Source organism: Eulemur rufifrons, chromosome 8, assembly GCF_041146395.1.
Source record: "Eulemur rufifrons isolate Redbay chromosome 8, OSU_ERuf_1, whole genome shotgun sequence".
NCBI lineage: Eukaryota > Metazoa > Chordata > Mammalia > Primates > Lemuridae > Eulemur > Eulemur rufifrons.
This window is the reverse complement of record NC_090990.1, coordinates 105,317,933-105,341,329: the sequence shown is the minus strand read 5'-3', so window position 1 is coordinate 105,341,329 and position 23,397 is coordinate 105,317,933. Positions and strand designations below refer to the sequence as shown.

General features: G+C 43.1%; 3 protein-coding genes and 1 pseudogene across 5 annotated transcripts in view; 2 read left to right on the top strand and 2 right to left on the bottom strand.

The window, feature by feature from the left end:
- Nucleotides 1–643: 643 nt before the first annotated feature.
- Nucleotides 644–8,521, bottom strand: PEX11B (peroxisomal biogenesis factor 11 beta). Of its 2 annotated transcripts, none has more exons than XM_069480713.1 (4): nt 8,254–8,382; nt 7,515–7,630; nt 6,097–6,298; nt 644–1,844 (listed from the first exon to the last, which is right to left on the bottom strand). In XM_069480713.1, exons 1-4 carry the CDS (start codon nt 8,265–8,267, stop codon nt 1,439–1,441), a joined length of 738 nt encoding a protein of 245 aa, XP_069336814.1. In that variant the 5' UTR covers nt 8,268–8,382; the 3' UTR covers nt 644–1,438. The 2 variants fall into 2 exon arrangements, with proteins under 2 accessions (XP_069336814.1, XP_069336813.1); XM_069480712.1 differs by lacking the exon at nt 8,254–8,382 and adding an exon at nt 8,446–8,521 and having other exon boundaries at nt 646–1,844.
- A 485-nt stretch (nt 8,522–9,006) lies between these two features.
- Nucleotides 9,007–15,529, top strand: LOC138390377 (gonadotropin-releasing hormone II receptor-like; annotated as a pseudogene).
- A 228-nt stretch (nt 15,530–15,757) lies between these two features.
- On the bottom strand, nt 15,758–17,891 carry RBM8A (RNA binding motif protein 8A). 2 transcript variants are annotated; one of them, XM_069480706.1, is made up of 6 exons: nt 17,753–17,891; nt 17,400–17,459; nt 17,189–17,266; nt 16,521–16,657; nt 16,075–16,211; nt 15,758–15,964 (listed from the first exon to the last, which is right to left on the bottom strand). In XM_069480706.1, the coding sequence occupies exons 1-6, from the start codon at nt 17,817–17,819 to the stop codon at nt 15,919–15,921; spliced, it is 525 nt and encodes a 174-aa protein (XP_069336807.1). In that variant the 5' UTR covers nt 17,820–17,891; the 3' UTR covers nt 15,758–15,918. The 2 variants fall into 2 exon arrangements, with proteins under 2 accessions (XP_069336807.1, XP_069336809.1); XM_069480708.1 differs by having other exon boundaries at nt 17,189–17,263.
- A 293-nt stretch (nt 17,892–18,184) lies between these two features.
- Nucleotides 18,185–23,397, top strand: part of POLR3GL (RNA polymerase III subunit GL) — a 38,412-nt gene continuing 33,199 nt past the window's right edge. Inside the window, exons 1-3 of the mRNA XM_069480704.1 lie at nt 18,185–18,392; nt 19,693–19,781; nt 22,452–22,575. The gene's annotated coding sequence lies outside the window, so the exon portion shown is untranslated. The remainder of the gene's footprint in view (nt 18,393–19,692; nt 19,782–22,451; nt 22,576–23,397) is intronic.

The window sequence follows — 23,397 nt, the reverse complement described above, 5'->3', positions numbered from 1 at the left end:
CTTGGTGCTGCCCCCTGGAGGTCTCATCTCAATATTCGAGGAGAACATATTTTTTGACTATTTCTGCCATTTCTTTTTTTTCTACCTTTTATTGTTGCTTTCCTCAGAGTTAAAATAGAAGGTAGGAATGGGGGATAGATTCCTTTTACTTTCTAACCTCATTTATCTCAACCTGGGATATGGAAAATGACAGAACTGATAGCAGTGATATCATTGCCCCACCCACCAAGGGGGTTTCCAACATGTGAAGACACAGCCCCAAACCACGCCTTACCGGCCCCACTCCACTTAGTTCTGTTCATCATTCTCAGCCTATATTGCCTTCAGGCATTATAGTTTTTAGAGGGACTATATCTGTGAACTGGTACGGTGTGTGTTTTTTAGTACCGGGATAATTACTTTAGCATTAGACCACTCCTTCGACACTCTAACTCTTCAACGAGGTGATAAACTTCCTAAAGCTGGCACCGTGGAGCTTCTTAGTTTTTTATATGTCCACTACCTAGTATTTTTCTCTGCACTCTGTAGGCACTCAATAAAAACATGTGGGTAATGATGCTAGTGGCCAATCCCATGGAAAACCCAAAGCACAGTGACAGGAATAGGAGCTTCAAATGATCAAAAACTGAGGGACCAGACCAAATGTCGATGACCAAACTGATCTTTAATTTGCTGACCTGGAAGGCTTGCTCTCCATTGTCGGCATGAGCCACAGCTATTTACACAGAATCATTGTACAGTATTTACAGCAAGATGCTACACACAGCATCATTCTGAGTAGGCAAAGAAGGGGTAAGAACAGGCTAGAGAACAAAGCTCTGAAGTCAATGTATAAGCAGAAATCTGAAGGTGTGAGTATAGGGAAGAGTAAGGGCCAAATCATGAGGGAGGTTGGTGAGGTGGACAAGAGGGAGGAAGAGGAAGCATCAAACAACCCGTGGTGCAGAGATATGAGGGAAGAGTCCACTGGGACATAAAGTCTAAAAATTAGGATTTGGAGTTTGAACAAGGAAAAATCTACCATAAGCCACCTCTGTGAGAAAAAAGAAGGCAATTAGAATGTTACACCTCCCCCACCAAAAAGTAATTCTGCTGATTAAATTCCTGGATAGGGGACTTAGAAAGTAAAAAGGAGAGCTGCATAGACACAGACTCTTACATAGACTTAAGAGACACAAAGTAAAAAAACAAGAGAGTTACACACAATGAAAGAGCAAAAGAACAAAAGCTCCGGCATATCTGGATATTAGAATCATCTTATTGACTTCACAAGTCACCTACCCTCACCTCATCTTTCCCAAAGCTCCTTCCTCCATCCCTAAATCTCTGAATTTTAGCTTTAACCAAGGAGTAGAATTAGAATGAAGCTGGCACATGGGGGACGATCCAAGATTCCATCTCCCCAATTCAGGTCCCTTCCTTTTCCTGTACCAGAATGTCAGGGCTTCAGTCGTAGCCAGGGGCAGATTAGGGTGAGAATAGACAGGATGGAGGACACGAGGCCACAAAGCCCCACAATCCCAGGGCCACAGCGCCAGAGGCCCAGTTTGTCAAGTGGAATGAAAAGATCACAGGCATTTCTGACCACATCTAGCAGAAGTGGAGGATGACCTCGAAGGACTCGAGCCAGGAGCAGGACTTGGAGCCGAAGCTTCAGAGCCAGTTGGGGCAGACCTCCTCCTGGTATCCCTGGTCCCCCAAGTCCCCCAGTTTCAATTCCTCCTGGGATTCCTCCTCCAGAACTCTTTAGTCGCCGGCTACAAGCTGAAGACTCTTGTTCCATCAGTAGGCGAATCTCATAAGCATCACGGCTCAAATTCATGATGAGGGAGAACAGATAGTATCTGAGAACAGAAAGATCAGTAGTATAAGTATACTTACTAACATATCCAACATGACATTCTAACATTTTCTTTACCCACAGTGCAAAGGGATTACGTGTTAGAACACCAGAAGTAAGTGCTATTACTCCTACACCCTATTAGAAATGTCCTCCCTTGAGGACATTACGCTAAGTAAAATAAGCCAGACACAGAAAGACAAATACTATATACATAATCTCACATATATATGTAATCTAAAATAGTCTAATTCATAGAAGCACAGAATAGAGTGGTGTTTTCCAGGTGTTGGATGATGGGGGAAATGGTAAGATATTGGTCAAAGAGTATAAAAGTTTCAGTTATGCAAGATAAATAAGTTCTGGAGATCTAATGTACAGCATGGTGACTATAGTTAACAATACTGTACTGTATACTTGAAATTTGCTAAGAGGTAACTCTATTTAAAAAGAGGTAACTCTATGAGGTGATGGATATGTTAACTAGCTCAATTGTGGTAATCATTTCACAATGTGTATATATAAAACATCAAGCTGTACACCTTGAATATACATAATTTCTATTTGTCAACTATACCCCAATAAAAATGAAAAAAAAAAGTCCTTCCACCCTTGTGTAACTAATATGTGTTTATGTGCACCTTAAGATCCTGGCTTAAAATTCATGAACATCATGAAATCTTCTAAAATCAATCTCAAGTTTTACTTTTCCACTAGGTAACACACACATACACACATGCACATTCAATATGACCTAAAATAATGCAAACTTGTTTGGAAAGAACAAACTTCAGTTGTTTCAGAGATTCAGACACATCATAGAGAGGTTTAAGTAATTGCCAAATGTATTAGATTATAAATTCCTTACATATAAAATCTATGCTTTTTCTTTTTAATTCACTCTGACAATGGTGGTCTGTACTCAATAAATGGATCCTTCCGGGCCGGGTGAGGTGGCTCATGCCTGTAATCCTAGCACTCTGGGAGGCTGAGGTGGGAAGATCACTTGAGGTCAGGAGTTCGAGACCAGCCTGAGCAAGAGTGAGACCCCATCTCTACTAAAAATACAAATAAATTAACCGGATAACTAAAAATATATAGAAAAAATTAGCCGGGCATGGTGGCGCATGCCTGTAGTCCCAGCTACTTGGGAGGCTGAGGCAGAAGGATCACTTGAGCCCAGGAGTTTGAGGTTGCTGTGATCTAGGCTGACGCCATGGCACTCTACTCAGGGCAACAGAGCAAGACTCTGTCTCAAAAATAAATAAATAAATAAATAATAAATGGATCCTTCCAAAATACATCCTGAATCCAACCACATCTCTCTATCACACCCACTACTACAGTCTAAGCCACTATCGTCTCTTCTCTGGACTACTGCTTTAGTCTTTAAACTAGTCTCTTCATGGTCATTCTTGTCCACATCCCCAATAATCTACTTTCATATGGTAGCTGGCATAAACGTAAATCAATCACATTACTATTCCCTTTTCAAAGTTCTCCATGGTTTTCTTCCTATCACATTTAGAATAAAATCTAGATACCTTAGATAGGCTTACATACTCAAAATCTGTCCCTTGTCTAATTTTATCTTGTACTGTTCTTTCCTTCAATCACTATGCTCCAAACTTGTTGGTTTCTTTCTACTAATGTATTTCGATCCCATCAAGCTCATTCTTGCCTTAGGATCTCTGCACTACCTAGTCCCCTAGTCCCACTACCTGGAATATTCTCCCTCTAAAAATCTTTTTTTTTTTTTTGAGACAGAGTCTCAGTCTCAGCCATGGCATCAGCCTAGCTCACAGCAACCTCAGACTCCTGGGCTCAAGCTATCCTCCTGCCTCAGCCTCCCGAATAGCTGGTACTACAGACATGTGCCACCACACCCAGCTATTTTTTTCTATTTTTAGTTGTCCAGCTAATTTCTTTCTATTTTTAGTAGAGACAGGATCTTGCTCTTGCTGAGGCTGGTCTCGAACTCCTAACCTCAAGCAATCTTCCCATCTCGGCCTCCCAGAGTACTAGCATTACAGGAGTGAGTCACCATGCCCAGCTCCTCCAAAATCTTTACAAGGCTGGCTCTTTCTTGCTCTTCAGGTCTGAACTTAACTGTTATCTCTTCAGAGAAGCCTTCCCAATCTAAAGCAGTGAGCCAGTTACTCTCTTCCACGTGACCCTATTTTTCTTTTTTATTTAGAGACAGAGTTGTCGTCCAGTGCAGTGGCGTGATGATAGCTCACTGCAACCCCAAACTCCCAGGCTCAAGTGATCCCCCTGCCTCTCAGTCTCCGAAGTAGCTGGGACTACAGAAGTGCACCACGATGGCTAAATTTTTTAAATTTTTTGTAGAGATAGAGTCTTGCTCTGTTGCCTATGGTGGTCTTGAATTCATGGTCACAAGCTATCCTCCTGCCTCGGCCTCCCAAAGTGCTAGGATGAGCCACTGTGCCCGCCCCACTTGATTGTATTTTAATTTCCTGTGTGGCACTTACTACTATCTGATATTTTTCTTATTTATTGTTTATTTCTGTTTATCTCCTTCCTATTACAATATAAGTTCCATAAGAGCAGGGACCTTGTGTATCTTTAATCACTGTATTCCTGTGTCTAGACCAGTGCTTGTCAAATAGTAAGAGCAAATAGTAAGAGCTAAATAAACATTTGTTAAGTGAAATGAGTAAGTATAGCATATAAACTCTTCTAGAGAGTTGCTTTTCCATACCACTGCAGCCATGGCTCTGCTCCCACCCCTCAGACATCATAAGCCATGTCATAGTTGCAAATCATTGAGAAAGATGAAGAGAAAAGAAAGACAGCAATGGAGATAGAAAGATGCTAATACAATGAAAAAGGACAAAAACAATCATAGGGAAACAAATACAGGTAATATATACATAGAGAATTTGACTCCCAAGTCATATTTCTCTCTACCTCCATTGTCAGTCACCTCCTTAGTCTAAGCCAACATCATCTCTTACCCATATTAGGGCAACTCCTCCTATTTTGTCCCATTGCAATTCATTTTCCACATCACAACAGGAGAGATGTTCTTCAAGCACAGTTTGAATCAATTCATGTCTCTGCTCAGAACCCTCCAATAATGTCCTATTGTACTTATGATAAAATTTAAAAAAGAGGACTGGGCACAGTGGCTCACACTTGTAATCCTAGCACTCTGGGAGGCCAAGGCAGGAGGATCATTTGAGCTCAGGAGTTCGAGACCAGCCTGAGCAAGAGCGAGACTCTGTCTCTACTAAAACTAGAAAGAAAGTATCCAGAAAACTAAAAATATATAGAAAAAATTAGCCAGGCATAGTGGTGCATGCCTGTAGTCCCAACTACTTGGGAGGCTGAGGCAGAAAGATTGCTTGAGCCCAGGAGTTTGAGATTGCTGTGAGCTAGGCTGAGGCCATGGCACTCTAGCCCGGGCAACAGAGTGAGACTCTGTCTCAAAAAAAAAAAAAAAAAAAATTTAAACAAAACAAATAAAAAATTCTTACCATTGTCTACAAGGCACTGTATGAATGTTCTGGCCCCCATCTATTACTACAATTTAAACTTATGTCCTTCACTCAATACCGTCCATCACACTGGCTTTCTTCCTATTTCTCTGAAGTCTTTCTTGGTTCAAAGACTTAAAATGTGCTGTTTTCTCTGGAAAGGTCTTTTCTGCTACTGCTTGCTTTGTCTAATTCTCAGACTTCAGGTGTGAACTAAAATATTACTTTTCAAAGAATTCTTCCCTGCTCTTTCAATCTAAACTAGCTCCCCTTGTTATAGTCTTTCATAATACCATGTACCTTCCTACAAATATAACTGAGTGGTTATTTGTTTTAATATCTGACTTCCCAACTACACTGGAAGCTTCATGGGAGCAGGCACCATATCTGTTTGGCTCTTCGCTTTATCCCCTGGCCCACAGTAAGCACCTAAGAAATGTTTTTGGAATGAATGAATGAATGAATGAGCAGGTAGTGAGGGGATCATTAGCCCCTCAACCCTCACAATTAAAGCAATATAATATCTTATCTTGCCTAATCTTAGTCATTCATCATGGAAGAACATCTGTCTTCCATCTGCCGTCATTCATTATTCTCTGATAGTTTAAGAACTAAATGAAGATTGGAAGCCAAGTTATTGGTTAAGACATATCAATGTATGCTCTGGGATGATCCTGAGAGACCTTTCTCTCACAAAAGACTAGCTATGCAGTATAGAGGCTATAAAAGGTCTTATAGGATAAAAGGAAATCAAACCTGAAGGAACGCTGGGCCCACTTCTCCTGATCCACACGGGGAGCCAGTCCAGACTTTCCAGCCCACAGGACATTGTCACAGGCGAAGTACAAGGCTCGATTGAGGTGACTAACAGTGATGCAGAATCTCAAGACAACATCTGAGAGGTGCACAGCTCTTTTGGCTGACTCAAGGGCATCTGCTGAGTTACCCAGGCGTAGAACTTGCGGAGATTAGCAAGAGAAAGCAAGGATTTGGCAATAAAGAGGCAGATAGAGAGCAAGAAACAGAAAAAGAGAGAAAGGAAGATGATGAAAGTCAAGCAAGTAATTGTTACAGTCTGAGTTTTGTGCCGAAAAATCATTAATCTGCCATTCTGCTTCTGTAAAACCTGCTTGCTCCTGCTTGCTACCCCCAACACAGAAATTCCTAAGTGACTACAACACCCATGTTCTGCGTAAGATGATTACAGCCTCCACATTTTGTGTGAAGCTGTTACAACACTCGTGTTTTGTGTGAACAAGATAGGCCCAGAGCCCAAACTGCCCAGATCCTGTTACACCAAAAATAAGAAAATGACATAATGCTTACTCAAGGCTTTTTGTACATGTGCTTGCTCTGTCTTAGTAATTGTCCAGCCACAAACTTCCAATATAAAAACTTTCTGGGCCGGGCGTGGTGGCTCACGCCTGTAATCCTAGCACTCTGGGAGGCCGAGGTGGGCGGATCGTTTGAGCTCAGGAGTTCGAGACCAGCCTGAGCAAGAGCGAGACCCCATCTCTACTAAAAATAGAAAGAAATTATATGGACAGCTAAATATATATAGAAAAAATTAGCCGGGCATGGTGGTGCATGCCTGTAGTCCCAGCTACTTGGGAGGCTGAGACAGGAGGATCGCTTGAGCTCAGGAGTTTGAGGTTGCTGTGAGCTAGGCTGACGCCACGGCACTCACTCTAGCCTGGGCAACAGAGTGAGACTCTGTCTCAAAAAAAAAAAAAAAAAAAAAAAACTTTCTGTTTCAAAGGCTCATGGCTGCTTTCTGTGCCGCCTTTGGGCGGTGCAGAGAGTAGTCGCTGGCCAACTAATAAAGACTCCTGATTTGGCCCAATTTGGTCTTTAGGTGGTCATTTGTCGCGTCTCAGACCATAACAGTAATGGTAACAATTTTTTAAGAAGAGCAAAAACAGTTCATTATTTTTTACTTCAAATTTTAATTAATTTTTGTCCCAGTTTAGTTTTCTCAAACTTGCCCCATTCCCCATTCTCTCCAATCTTCCATTACTTCCTTACCTCTGCTCTCTTATATCAAGTGGAGGCATGTAGAGCCAAATGAGGAGAAGAACGGGCAAAGAGGGTAAAAAACAGGAAGGAGGGACTAAGGGAGAATAGCTGGGGATGGAGGAAGGGTTGGAGTGATAAAGAAAGGCACAGTTACTTACGCTTTCTTCCAAGGCTCAGATGACTTTCCAGTTGTTGAATCTGTTTTTGTAACTCGGGACTGGCCCCATGTCTCTGCAGGGCATGGCCAAGAAGAGAGCAAGCATACTGAGCAGCCCTGGAGAAAAGGACAGGTAAGGTAAGGTAAGGTAACCCCTCTCTCAAAAATATCCTCCAAAAGGCAAGGATAGACAGACTTCCCCTCTTCCCAGTTTGACACCATTCCCTTTCCTCCTCTTCATGCCCATAGCTCACCGTTTCTCCTCCAGCCCAAGGGAAAGGAAAGGCACAAAGATAAAAAGGAGCCTAGAAGGGGGTGGGAAGCACTATTGAAAGTTGAGAAAATAAGAGATTTGACAACGATGAGGCCTGAAGGGGCCAGTGAAGGCAGCAGGGGTCCATCGCAAGCACATCAGTGTGAGCAAGTAACTGATAAACGAGTATGAGGTGGGGGGAGAGTTGGAGGGCAGATTATTCCTCAGAATAGGTGAGCTAAGAGATTTCAAGGCCCTCGAGCTGAATCGAGACCAAAGGCAAGAGTGGAGGCAGAGGGGTTCCCGGGTGACAGCATGGTGAAGGGGCACGGAAAGTGGGAGCGCCTCCTCAGCTCTGGGGACAGCGTCCGCGTCGCTATCCACCGCGGGGCGAATGCTCCTCATTTAACCACCGCCCAGTGAAGAAACTGTTGGTCTTATGTGAACACGGCCACCCTGAGTGGCCTCCCCGCTGGCCCACTCGTGCCTCAGTTTCCCCATCTCTCGCGTGAGCAGAAAAGAATCATTTCCTCACGACCGGCTCAACTCTGCGCCCCCACGGTCCATCCCGGCCCCCGTAGCAGGACTTGACCTTTTTTGACCCCCGTAACCTGAATTGACCTCGTCTCACGAGAACCTTCCTCGGCCCGTCCCCCCCTCATTCCTATTCAGGCCGCACCTACACAGCCGCTCCCGGGCCTGACTCTGAGCACTGAAGCGGACCCAGGCGTCCATGACAGCGGCCGCCTCGGCTGTACGGCTCCGCTCCGGACCCACTTCCCGCCCCTTGTCACGCCTCCTGGGCGACCCAACGGTGCCTCGCGAGGGACAAACAATATCCGCAGAGAAAGCGAGCAAAGCCGGCCCTTGAAGTGGAATTTCAGGATTCGAAGCTTTTGTCTCTGGACCTACACCTGCGAGTTACTGTGCGTGTTATTTCCGTCAGAGCATCCCCTTATCGGACGATCTCTATTTCCCTAAGTACGCCGCCAGCTGCACATTCTGCTTTAAATATTCAGGACCAAGGGCGGAGCCTGCAGGGGTTGGGGGCGGGGCGAGAAGCGCCGCAGTAATCTCACGCCCTGGCGGCTGGGACAGAGTTCCGCCGGTTGTGTCCAGCAGAACAAATCCCAACACACACGCATGTAAGTTCCGGCTGAATCCAGCGCTATAGGAGCTAAAGAGGTCTAAGGCACTATAAGGCCGAAGCCCAGACTAGTCTGTCCAAGGAAAAAGGAGCATGATTAGTACCAGATCTCCGTTAGACAGGTGACCTCCTCCAGAACAGTTGGAGAGTCTCTGGAGACAGACTTTAGTGGACGAAATTCTCAATAACCAACTCCAGATCCTGAAAGGGAGGGCGAAGAGTCAGTGGCCGAAGCTAACCGCTTCATTCTCAACAATTCATCCTCCCCACCCTTCACTTCCAGGCCACAACCATGCGTCAGCAGCGTAGGGGAGGAGGTATGGGCGGGATCAGGAGTGAAGGTGGGGGGCTCAGAGCTACCCGCCTTCTCAGCTGCAGCCAAGGTCCAAATAGGAGTGACCATTGTGCTGTTTTGTTTCTTCAGCTAGAGTGAACCTGGCCATGCTATGGTCAGTGGCACGGCTGGCCGCAACCTAGTCAGCTCCACCCTATTCCAGTCCAGCGACCCTCCACCCACTTAGCAGCTGCCGTCTTACTGGTCATTTTTATACTTACGCCCCTAGATGCTACTTGGAATATCACTGTTCAATGGCAGGCCGGGGACATCACATATCGGACCTCATGTTCCTGCAACTAATGGCCACGAATGCCGGAGCTTTCCTGCCTGTGGTCATTGGGCTTGACCACCAGGCAACAGTACTCAATGGGCTTGGACCCTGCTAAACTTCTGGGGGCAGCCTGGGGACATAGTTTCCTGCTTGCTTTGCCCCAGGTGAGTGACTTGTCCAGACTCAGGGCTGGACAGGGATTTGAGTATACAGCATGAACTTTGGGAGTCAAAGGATGTTTTTGGCCACTGTTAGCCATTAATCCTCTGGGAGGGAACCTCTGCTATCTCTTCTGCAAGTTAACACCATTTGCATGTTAATTTAATTTACATGTTAGGAGCCTATCTTTTAAAAGCAGTACCCTGTATCTGTGCCTCTTCCTTGGGAGTCACTTTACTACACTTGGCTTCCATCTCTTTGCATCCTCCCAATCCCACCTCCTGTAAGTGATTGGTGCTGAAAAACTATAGGGCAGGAAGGAAATATATATGGGGGTCTATTAAGAAGAGAGTGAAGTCAGGGGCTTTGTGGTACATTCATTTATCAATTCAAAAAATAATGTGCATCATATCCAGGGACACTAAAATGCTAAGGATAGAGCAAAAAAGTCCTGCCTTTAAGAAATGTATAGACTAGTGCAGGAGATAAACAAGTTATGTAGATTACAATATAGAGTGCAAAGTGTTATGCTAAAGGTAAGGAGTTAGAGACAATGGGGGGATGGGTGACCCACTTTTGCAGTCAGGGAAAACTTTTCAGAGATGTTAAAATTTGATTCTTGCCTGGGCACAGTGGCTCATGCTTGTAATCCTAGCACTTTGGGAGGCCGAGGTGGGAGGATTACTTGAGCTCAGGAGTTCAAGACCCAGTCTCTACAAAAAAATAGAAAAAAAAAATTAGCTGGGTTGACTTGGAAATTCACACTGAGGAAAAATTAAAAAAAAAAAAAAAATTAGCTGGGCATGGCGGTGCACACCTTTAGTACCAGCTACTGGGAAGGTGGAGGCCGGAGGACCATTTGATCTTGGGAATTTGATGATGCCACTGCACTCTAGCCTGGGTGACAAAGTGATACCCTGTCTCAAAAAAACAAAAACAAAAACAAATTGATTCTTGGCTGGGTACTGTGGCTCATTACTATAATGCCAACATTTTGGAAAGCTGATGCGGGAGGATCACCTGAAGCCAGGAATTCAAGACCAGCTTGAGCAACATAGCGAGACCCTTTCTCTACAGTCCCAGCTTCTCAGGAACCTGAGGCCAGAGATCGCTTGACCCCAGGAGTTTGAGGTTATAGTGAGCTATGATCACACCAGTGCACTCCAGCCTGGGAGACAGAGCAAGACTCTGTCTCTAAATAAATAAATAAAAATAAAAATTTGATTCTTGAAAGATAGTTAGACAAATTAAAGTAGGAGAAATGCTGGGGAGTATGGAGAGTAGAGGATCTAAAAGTGGTTGCTGCTAAAGTTGAGGACTAGAAAATGGTGAGTAATGAACCGGGAGGGGAAAGAAAGGCCAGATTACAAATATGAATTTGTACTTTATCTCGAGGGCAGTGAAGAGATACTGAAGTAAAAGGAGGAGAGTAACATAATCAGATTTGTATTTTTATCCTTTGGCTTTATTGTGGAATGGGTACTAAAATGCAAACAAGGGAGTATCTGAACTTGAGTACCAGGTTAATCAAACCTCAATATTGAAAAGGAGCTAGAAATCTAGAAAAAAGCTAAATACAAAGTAAGTACTTCAAAACAAAAACAAAAACCACCGCCACTACCATGGGGAAAGGGGAACCAAATAAAGCAGCATCTCTGAGACTATAAGATGATTATGTCTATGGAAAGAACCCAAGATGGGCCTACGATTTCAGTCTCTGGAATGATAATGCATTAGAGTCAGATTTAAGATTTGATCCTTAAATCCTGAATTATTAGAAATTTACTAAAAGTTTGTTTGACTATAAACTGGGCACAGTGGCTCACACCTGTAATCCCAGTGACTTTGGAGGCCAAGGCAGGAGGATTACGTAAACCCAGGAGTTCAAGGCTGCAGTGTGCTATGATCATGCCACTGCACTCCAGCCTGGGCCACAGTGTCTTTAAAAAAAAAAAAAAAAAAAAAAGGTTTGACTATAGTTCTAAGGACAAAAAAATATATACTACTTCCAACATGTTGCAAACAGGACCTCTGCCACTCCAAGTGTTAAAAAGGAACCTGTTGCCACAGTGCAATAGGAATTACAGTTGGGTTTGGTTATATGAAGCAAATTTTAGATATAGACTGGGAAGTAGAAAACTATTTTTGTTGCATTGTTTACCTGTTTTACTTTTTTTTGAGTCTAGGCTCTACCACTAACTAGCTATGTGACTTTGGCTAAGTATGGGCCACAAGATGATGGAATAGATGAATTTTATCCTTTCTTATAGCTCAACAATCTGACAATTGCAATCTGTTTCAATGGCAAACTGGGTTCCAAATTAGTGTCCTTTTGGATAAATTTCGCATTGCCCATATGCTCTAACTGTATTTAAAATATTAGTGTCAGTAAAATTTTTTTAATAGTGTGATGTTAGTGTGGTGAAGGAGTATTGTAAGTAGGTAGAAATTACTTATTTTTGTAGGCTCAAGTTTCCAAGTTATCAGTAGTTGAAAGGAATGTTTCTACAGTAGGTGGTAACTGGCATATAAAATAGGAGAAGCAAGGCTATGGACCAAACCGTAAGTCCACAGGTAGGGAAGGAAACACCTAGAAACATATGGATGCAACAAGATGGGAAGGAGAAAGACCACTCCCCAACTAGCTCAGAGTAGCCTAATCATAACTCCAAGCAGTTCATAAAATTTGGTCTTTGGCTGATATTATTCACCTTTCCTAAAAGTACCTCACCCCTGCTAAAATCACTTTCCCAAATACCTTATATCTAGGAATCTGGTATCTATTGAGCTTACCTTTTATCAGATGAATAGTGAGTCAATCTACATTACTGGAACCAAGGCACTCTAACCCTGCCATCTCTAAACTGAAAAATAGTCTTTACCGATTCAATCTGAAAACCCAGTAACTTACCAAAAAGGGGATGGGGAAGGAAACAGCATCTGTTAAGTGTCAAACTTTATTATTTATCATTGTTTCACCATGACAGTTTTGGTTATTATACATAAAACTATTACTACAAAAGGTCACTTCAGAGTGGCTACAAAATGGCCTGGGATTTAGCAGCACCCATTTTATTTATTTATTTATTTGAGACAGAGTCTCTCTGTCACCCTGGGTAGAGTACAGTGGTGTCATCATAGCTCACTGCAACCTCAAACTCCTGTGCTCAAGTGATTTGCCTGTCTCAGCCTCCCAAGTACCTGGCTGGGACTACAGGTGACTGCCACAAAGCCTGACTAATTTCTATTTTTAGCAGAGATGGGGTCTCATGCTGTTGCTCAGGCTGGTCTCAAACTCCTGAGCTCAAGTGATCCTCCCACCTCAGCCTCCCAGAGTGCTAGGATTATAGGCACGAGTAACCACACTGGGCCCATCAGCACCTGTTTTATACAAGATTTCTTTTTCCACAAAATTTATCACATATGTATCAGGAAAATCATTTCAGCTAAAAATGTGGGTGAGGTGGTAGAAATATCATTTTTTTTTTTTTTTTTTTTTTTTTTTTGAGACAGTCTCACTCTGTCGCTCTGGGTAAAGTACAGTGGCATCATTGTAGCTCACTGCAACTTCCAACTCCTGGGCTCAAGCAGTCCTCCTTGGAGTCCCAATTAGCTGGGAAGATAGGAGTGCCCCATGAAACCTGGCTGATTTTTCTATTTTTAGTAGAGATGGGGTCTCATTCTTGCTCAGGCTGGTCTCCCAACTCCTGAGCTCAAGCAATCCTCCCACCTTGGCCTCCCAGAGTGCTAGGATTACAGGCATGAGCCACCGCACCTGGCCAAAATACCATACTTTCATAAAGTGTAATGTTAGAACAGTACTTGAGAAGGCAGGATCCTTTTAAGTTCCAGGATTTAACAAACTTTTGCTCAGCATCATAGTCAAGCCTAAGGAGAAGATAGACATTTTCAAGATACATTTCTAACTTCTCTAAAATGGCACCATGGATGAATTATTAGTTAGCACTGCACTGCTTCACCTGGAGTTAAGGACGAATTGGGAGGAGATAGTATGACATAGGTGGGAAGGTTGGGGGAATCAGTCCTAATAGTCCTCAACTCCACTCCAGCTATTCCCATTCCACACTGTCCACCGAGCTGGCCAAGTCCCTTCACTCAGTGTGTCACCAAAGGCAGCTTCAAGAATCAATAGCAGGCCAGGCATGGTGGCTCACGCCTGTAATCCTAGCACTCTGGGAGGCCGAGGCAGGAGGATCACTTGAGGCCAGGAGGATCGCTTGAGGTCAGAAGTTCTAGACCAGCCTGAGCAGGAGCAAGACCCGATCTCTACTAAAAATAGGAAAAAAATTAGCCAGTCAACTAAAAATAGAAACAAAAAACTAGCTGGGTGTGGAGGCTCTCACCTGTAGTCCCAGCTACTCAGGAACCTGAGGCAGGAGGATCACTTGAGCCCAGGAGTTTGAGGTTGCTGTGAGCTAGGCTGATGCCACGACACTCTAGCCTGGGGAACAAAGCGAGACTGTCTCAAAAAAAAAAAAAAAAAAAGGCTGAGTAGCAAGAAACCACCTATAATCTCTTCACCTTCTGCTATCACTGACAGCCATGGCCATCTGCTATAGCCACACTATCCTCAGTGTATCCAGTCCCCAAATAAGGAAGGGGAACCATGGTGAGACTCCAATTCCCATGTGTTAATCCTTACCCAGAGAACTATTGCCTGTAGCACAATTTATCTATCTACCTACCTGATAGCCAGCAGTCACTAAACTAAAGTAAGATCCTAACCATATCTCTTGCATCTGTTGCTGGAGGTGATTTTATTGAATGCCTTCTATTCTAAACAGCTTCTAGCTAACCTGAGTTAGCTGGGGAAAAATCAGGGACAAAGGTGATTAGTATTCTTCTTTTTTTTTTCTTTTGAGACAGAGTCTCACTCTGTCACCCGGGCTAGAGTGCAGTGGCATCATCACAGCTTACTGCAACCTCAAACTCCCAGGCTCAAGTGATTCTCCTGCCTCAGCCTCCTGAGCAGCTGGACTACAGGTGCATGCCATGACACCCGGCTAATTTTTCTATTTTTTGTAGAGACTCTTGCTCAGGATACTCTTGAACTCCTGGCCTCAAGCGATCCCACCTTGGCTTCCCAGAGTGCTAGGATCACAGGTGTAATCCAACAGCCACTATTCTTTATTCTTGAACACGATCAAGTCTTAAAGTAGACTTAGTTCCTTTACCTAACAGCACCTTAGTCAGAACCTTTTCTCTAACATATCTGTCATAATTGCTGGTGGTAGGGGATCATATAGTCCCAGCTTAGGAAGAGGGAGAGGGTTTGCAGCATTCTCCTGTTTGTAGGAGAGCTCCCTCTCATGATCTCTGCCCCTCTATCAATTCACCCTGTACTCAGTTCAGAAGCTAAGTCATTCTGAATTTGAGTATATTTTCTAAATTCCTGGCCCCCCGCCAGTGAATTTGCCCTCCGCTGCTCCTTACACAATTGCCCCCATGTTCATCTCTGGGCCCTGCTTGTCTTGCTGATCTTTGTCCTCTGTTGGATGCCTCATTACGTAGTGGGTCTGTGGTCCTGGTTCTCCCCAACCATGCTAACTGAAGTCCCTCCCAGCCTCAGCCACATCCTTTTCCTCTTTGGCCTCCTCAATGCTCCTTTGGATCCTCTTCTCTACGGGGCCTTCACCCTTGGCTGCTGAAGAGGGCACCAAGGACTTACTATAGACTTCTCCAGGGAAGGAGGGTGTGGGAAAATGCCCCAACAGGAGATTCAAGCCCTTAGACAGCTGGAAGTACAAACAAATATGACATTAAGAAGGACAAGAGAAATGAAAGAAGACATTCCTATAACATCCATTTGCTCTCAACAGAGTACATAGGAACAGAATAATTATTTTCTAATACCATAAGAATGTCTCACTTCTCCCCCTGCTTTCTTAGCTTCCAAGAAAAAGAAATACTGAGCAGTGTCTCTACATTAACCCTACCTGACACTTGAGACTATATCTAATACAGAAACTCACATAGAATTCAGTCCCTAGAAGAATCTTCACAATGATCCATATTGCCTTACTGTAAATAGTGCTTCAGAGCTTTCAATGTCAGAACAGGAAAGTAATTTTAAATGTAGAAAACAAAAATGGAACATTTATTCGTAACTCAAAAGAAACACTAAGCAGGTAGGATAAGAAATTAAATATAAACAGCAAGATCCACCCCAGCCCTGTTTCTCCAAGGTTGCATGGTCAAATCTGGACAACAGGACCTGTCAGCGACGTCTCCGGTCTGGACTCCTGCTGCGTCTTCGGCCACCCCTAGGGGGAAAAAAAGGACAGGAGTCCATCAGAGGGACATAATACAATGTCCTTATTCTGTTTTGCTCATACACCCTTCACCAAGACAGTGTTTGCCCTCTCCACTTTACCTCCTCTTGCCCTTGGGTGGACCCCGGACAAAACACCAGTCAACACTGATTGGCTGTCCCATCAAATCCTGGCCATTGAGTCCCTCCATAGCAGCCTGGGCCTCCTTGTATGTTTCATACTCAACTAGAGTATACCCCTAGGGCAAATGAAAAGAGAAATATCAAAACCCTACTATTTTATCAAGCATCATTGAGTATCTTCTGCAAATCCCAACTCATACTTAAATAGAAAAACCTATAAACAATGAATATTTACAGCACATATCTCTTTTGCATATATGACTTGTCTGTTTCTGTCTGTCTCTTTGCTGTGTCTAACAAAATCAATTTCCAATGTCATTGTCCTTCAACCTTGCTCTTGGCCAATCACAGCAAACACAGGAGAACTAACGATGCTGTTTATGGGTTATGAGAGTAGGGAATTAATGAAGTGTCACTTAGGCTACCTTCAGGTATCCTGTTCGTCTGTCCAGATTGAGGTGGATGTTTTTTATTTCTCCATATTCTGCGAATTTGTCATGGATGTCTTCTTCAGTGGCTTCCTCATGGACTCCAGTGACAAAGAGAATCCAGCCTTCAACAGCTGTTGCGGAAGGAGGGAGGTTTTATGAGCACATAAGAGAAAAACTTCAATCAGGATCACAGGTGTAGAGAGTACAGACTTCAGAGATTGCCTATGCTATCTCTGAACCCATCCCTACTCTGTTTATTTTATTGTATTTTATTTTTTTTTTCGAGACAGAGTCTCACTTTGTTGTCCGGGGCTAGAGTGCTATGGAGTCAGCCTAGCTCACAAGCAACCTCAAACTCGTGGGCTCAGGTAATCCTCCGGCCTCAGCCTCCGGAGTAGCTGGGACTACAGGCACGCACCATCATGCCCGGCTAATTTTTTCTATATATTTTCAGTTGTCCAGCTAATTGCTTTCCATTTTTTTAGTAGAGACGGGGTCTCGCTCTTGCTCAGGCTGGTCTCGAACTCCTGAGCTCAAACGATCCGCCCGCCTCGGCCTCCCAGAGTGCTAGGATTACAGGCGTGAGCCACCGCGCCCGGCCTGTTTATTTTATTGGTCTCTGTCTACAGACACAGAGCCCGCACAGGTTCCATTTTACTCACAACGTTGTGGCCCGGGTTCATCGCCATCCTGCTCCACGCTGTCATAATCCTCACGCATCCGCGCTCGGGACCCCTCTTCTATAATGGACATACACGAGATCACCAAAAACTCTCCCTTTCTCTCACTGTTCCTCCTGAGTTGGGTGGGGGACTCCAAAACTCGTAGCTCCCGCCCTCCAACACCACTCTACCCCATTTTCGCCACACTCACCGGAGCCAAAGCCGCGGCCCTTCCGTTTTTTCGCTTTTTCTTTCAACTTGTGAATGCTCTCTAGAGCCCCAGAAGAGAAAAGAATGAGTAACAATGACAAGAGTCATTTGTAACAACTGTCTCTGTCCCAAGACACTACCTGAAAGAGGACCCCATCGCCTCCTGTCCCATTCCCTTCCCGGTCCCGCCCCCATTCCTCCCAAAGGAGGCGGAGCCTCTAATTCTACACAGACCCAGTTCCCCGGCTCCCCGGCTGCCCTCCTCCCTGCCGGGGAGAAGAGAGGTTAAATTTTTCTATTACAGCCTTCTCTCGCACCTTCCCCGCTTCCCGCAGCCGCCTCTGCTGTCCTCACCGTCCCCATCCTCATCCATGGCGAAATCCTCGCCCCCAGCCTCGTGAAGATCCAGCACATCCGCCATTTTGCCTTCGATCGAGCTCTCGTCTGTGCCGCTCAGGAACTAGGCACCGCGGGAAACTGTCGCAGAGGAGAAAAGTCGCCAGTCAAGCTGACCAATCAGAGGCGAACTGTAAGCCCCGCCCCCGGCGCGCTGAAAATGCGCAAATGGAGTCGGGCCTAGTTCGGAACGATACCGGAAGTGTTTCTGCAGCCATCTTGAGAAGGTCGCGAGCTATATGCATCCGGGAGGGGCAAACTAGGGGATGGGCGGAGTCAGTGGCTTTCTCTTAACTCCGGCGGCACGTAGGAAATAGTGTGCTGTTAACTGTGAAGCACGGCCTATTTTCTTTATATTAGAAGGTTGCTTTTCTGTCTCTTCACCTCAAATTAGGAAATGGAAGTTGAAGAAAGTTTTTTTCTCTTAAAACTTCCAGGCGTGTACCCTGTTTCGAAGAGCAGCCTGATCTGTGATAGAAGCGATTTTTTAATAATAGTTTGATCAGCAATGCTGGCTCAAAAAGCTTCTGGAACATATTGCAACACCGAATTTCTGCTAAGGAAACTAACAGACGTGATTGCCGTTGAAATACGATTGGTGAGACAGATATCAACATTTTTTTTTTTTAAAGACAAAACTCCCAAACTCTGTCATGGCCTTAAACAAATAGGGGCTTTAGCTTTTTTGAACATGGTACAGATGTTTCACGTTTGAAAACTTAGGAGCTGAGGCAAAACCAGTAACGCTCCTAAATTCTGGAATCCTGTGCATTAATAGTGGACTGTAGGGCTGGGCGCGGTGGCTCACACCTGTAATCCTAGCACTCTGGGAGGCCAAGGTGGGCGGAAAGCTCAGGAGTTCGAGACCAGCCTGAGCAAGAGCGAGACCCCTGTCTCTACTAAAAAAATAGAAAGCAATGTTCTGGACAACTAAAAATATATAGAAAAAATGAGCCAAGCATGGTGGCGCATGTCTGTAGTCCCAGCTACTTGGGAGGCTGAGGCAGGAGGATTGCTTGAGCCCAGGAGTTTGAGGTTGCTGTGAGCTAGGCTGATGCCACAGCACTCTAGCTTGGGCAACAGAGGAAGACGCTGTCTCAAAAAAAAAAAAAATAAAAAAAAAAAATAGTGGACTGCAGATACATTTATTAAATTATTAAACAGTTGTGAATTCCTATATGTGTGTCTAATATTAGAGGAGTTGCTGGTGTGAACTAAAAAAACCTTTAGACCTCTGCTAACTGGACCCCTCTTGGCCAAGGGGGCCCCAGAAACCCTAAAACTGAGTTCCCAGCGATGAGGGATGGGAGAGGTAAAGCAGAATTACATGCGTGTGATTTCCCTCCATAAATATTCGTGACTCCTACTTTCTATAGCTTGTTAAATATGTATATTTGACCACCCTGTTCAGTATAAAATCTTGTTGCCTTTTGTCCCTTCTTTGAGGCATGTGTGCCTGGCTTCTGGCCTGGGCCCTGCTTCCCAACATGTTGGAATGGCTGCCCAGCAGGCTGCTACCCTTTACGAGAAATAATGCTCTCCTTTTTCCAAAATATAAAACTCGTTAATATTTTTTTTTTTAGTTAATACTGGTAATAAAAAGACAAATAATTGTATTATCAACACTCACTTTATAATTACACTAAGAAAGTGATAATTGCTACCATAAAGTGCTATGTCAGTACAAAGAAAGTTTCTAGGACTATTCAGGAGGAGGGGGCGCTTTGCATTTGACCTGGGACTTTGAGGCTAAGTAGTTTTCCAGGCAAAGCAGTTATATTGAGACTACTCCACTGTAGGCACTGTGATTATTTTAAAAATCAGTTGGTCACATACCTACTAAAAACAATTCCTTGACGTTTTATGTTTTGTTTTGTTTTGTTTCGTTTTGTTTTTAGAGACAGGGTACTGTGGTGCCCATGATGGCAAGAAATCCTGCGCTCAAGCAATCCTCCTGCCTCAGCCTCCTGAGTAGCTGGAACTAAAGGCATGTGCCACCCACCATACCTGGCTCTTTCCTTGACTTTTTGTTGCACTTAGAGTAAAATTCAAACTCACACAGCCTGCTCTGCCTATGTCTCCAAACTCTTCAACCATCATTCTTCCCCTTCACCCATTTAGCTCTCCCCATACTTTCCCTCAACTGTGGTTTAGGTGCACTTTCTCATCTCAGCTTTTGCAGCTTTCTGTTCCTGTTGCTCTTCCTCCAGCTCTTCACATGTCTGGTTCAATGTTATCCTTTTAGATCTCAATAGTATTATCCAAAGGGGTCTTCTCTACCCTCCTGTCCTTCACTCTTGTTTATTTCCTTCACAGAACTTAAATCAGAATCTTTAATTATCTTGTTTACCTTCTAACTTGTTTATTGTCTGTTTTTCCTATTAGAAGGTAATGCTTATGGCAGAGAGGCTTATTTACAACTATGTCCCCAGTGTTTAGCTCAGTGCCTGGCTCATAGTAGACATTTGGTAAATACTTATTGAATGAGTGAATATCGGGATGGCAAGAAATCTGTATGTCTAACACTATATGACTAGGAAATAAAGCTGGAAATACAGTTCAGGGTTAAATTGCCATGATAAGGATTTTGAAATTTATCCTATAGGCAGAAAATTTCTCTACTTCAAATATTTGAGTATTTCTGATTTTTGACATTTGCAAATAGTCCCCATACTATTTTTTGCATATAATTTTTCTTTAAATAGACTTTTAAATCATAAATTTACATTAAAAAGAAATTTTAATATTCCATAAATGGAAAACCAATATTTTTCTGCTACAAATTCAAATAAAAGCAAACTATTAAAAATTTTAAAAGTTTGTCCATCTGCTACCTAAAATCATCTCAGGTAACCTCAGGGGTTCACATATGAAACTTTAGGAAATGCTGCTAAAGGTAAAAATAGTTAAGTGATGGTTTAAGCAAGGGAATGGCATAGTCATAAGTATTTTATAAAGAAATATGACAGTATTAGGAAGGATGTTCAGAAAGGAAGCAAAAACCAGTTAGGAAGCTATTGCAGTGGTCCAATCTAGAGACAAGAAAGGACTGAACTTGAACTAAGGCAGTAAATATGGACAAGACAGATTAGGACAGGGGTCCCCAACCTATGGTGAGTTGCATAATTATTTCATTATATATTACAATGTAATAATAATAGAAATAAAGTGCACAATAAATGTAATGTGCTTGAATCATCCTGAAACCACCATCCCACCATCTCAGTCTGTGGAAAAATTGTCTTCCATGAAAACGGTCCCTGATGCCAAAATGGTTGGGGACCGCTGGATTAGGAAGTTTATATAGAAGGCTGACTCAACAGGAAGTGACTAGAGGATAATGGAGAAGAGTTGAGGATGGATCTGAGATTTCTGATTTAGATAACTGGGATAATTCCAATAATAGATTTAAGGAATTGAAGAGGAGCAAGTATGGAGAAGTGGATTTTATTTTGAATATATGAGTTCAGAGTGCTTCTGTCATGTTCAGGTGGTAATATCCAGTATGTGGAAATATGTATGTAAAAACTCAAAACAGGTTGGGGTAGAAGAAATAGATTTGAAAATCACATGGATAGTGGAGTCTAAGTCACGATAGTGGGTAAGACTGCCAGTAGGAATGGGTAGAGCTTGAGGAGAAAGGCTGAGGACAAAATCCAGGTTCCTTAAATATCTGAAGAAGGGGAGACAGGTTGCCTTTCCCTAGCAGTACAATCTTATTTCTACCATCCCCCACATACTAATAATTCTAGGATATATGTAAAAAAAAATGAGGCCATTTTACAGCTTCTCTGATATATAGGTCTTAAGAAAGAATCAATCTGGCTCGCTAGACAAAAATCTATTTTTAATTGTATAAAATTATACATATAAAATACATAAAGAGTACTAAAAAGATAAGTAAAATCTTTGACACCAAAAGTGGACATGTCAGGGAACAATTTTTCTCAAGTTCCTTGGGATTCTACTGAGTGGTATTTGAGAAAAATAATAAATCCAGGAGGTACAAGCATAATTCTTCTCACAACTCACACCCCTTAACACTTCTTCCCAGAGAAAGTAGCATAGGAATAACAGGAGTGTTTATGATTTCTGAGTTATAAATACCAATAAAACCAGATAGGTGCACCTATTACTTAATGTAGGAGCCTCTACTCCAAACCTACATGTGCTTCATGGAATACAAAGATGAGGCTTGGAGAATTCAAGGAAGCCCCTTTCAAGCACTAATATAATTGTAGCTGAACTCCTTACCTCTGATCCATATGTACTGGTCACCAAGATAATTTCAAAAGCAAGAAAGCTGCCTTCATTTTGTCCCTATCTAATCCAAAAGAGCAAATTGTAACCTGTTTCCTAATCTATTCTAGAAGTAAAGTCTGTATATTTGTTAAATGGAAAGTCCAACTGCAAGAGCATTAAATATCTCAAGCTCAGTTTAGAAAGTATACTGAGCAATAATGTAGTATAAAAAAGAGATCACAGAAACAAGAGAAAATATATCTTAGAGAGACTACCAAAAAAATTCTCCAAAAGGAGAATGCTTTAGCTGTACTACAGGTCATTTCTCTCTTACTTCAACCAGGAGAGAGGTTAGGGAGGACAATGGTATTAAAAACACAAATAGCTGATCATTGATTCTCTTCCTCTCCTGCAGTCTCCCAAGGTTCCAGTTAGGAAGTGCTGTAATAATACTAAAGTCTCGTCTAATTTTCCTGATCAACTCATGCTCTAATCAGTGTGGAGGAAGAGGAAAGAAAAGAGAGAAATGAGATTCTAAGGTATGTACATTTAAGGTAGTAAACAGCAGCAGCTTAGTGGGAGTGAGAGGAACATGGCCCTCACCCACCAAGTAGGGCCAGTAACACTTCCAAAAGCAAAATGATGGAAGATGGAAAGGAGGGAAAAACGTTTTACCTTCTATTAGTCTATGCGGGCTGGAAGGTCTAAATACAGGGTTTAACTAAGCTGGGAGAGCAGGGGAGAAATGAAAAAGGAATATTGAAAGATAATTGGCTTCAACCCTGACCCTCTTGTTACTATAGGGTGCATCTGGAAACCTGGACTGCTGGTATGGTACAGATATGCCCTAGAAGCAACTTAGATAGTAAACTCTCATGAATTCCTGGGCAGTTTCTTAGGAGTGATTTAAAAATAAGAAACCAGGTGAATGGAGAGGGGGGAAATTCTGAGAAACCATATCTCTGCTTCCTTTGGAATAATAAGATAGGGAAGCCTCAAAACAAAGTGGCATTTGGAAGCAGAGGAGTAATGCAGTGATGGGGAGGGAAGGGGTACCAAGCAGGTTTGGCTCAAGATAAACTAAAGCCAAAGGCTTCATACTCATACCCTGTTTGAATCCAAGAGAAAGCAGGAATAAAGCAAGGGTGGGGCACATAGTCCTTATTTAGTCTACCTGTTATTTTAAAATAAGGAGACATGAACACTTAATCAATCATATTGTGCTACTGAAATGACTACACAGAGTTAGCCTGGAAGTTTAAGAGCTACCAGAGCTCCAAAAACAGCTTGCTCTTTCTTGAAGAATGAAGATGTTTCACATGAAATTACATCCAAAAACTGGAAGTAAGAAAAGGGATCTC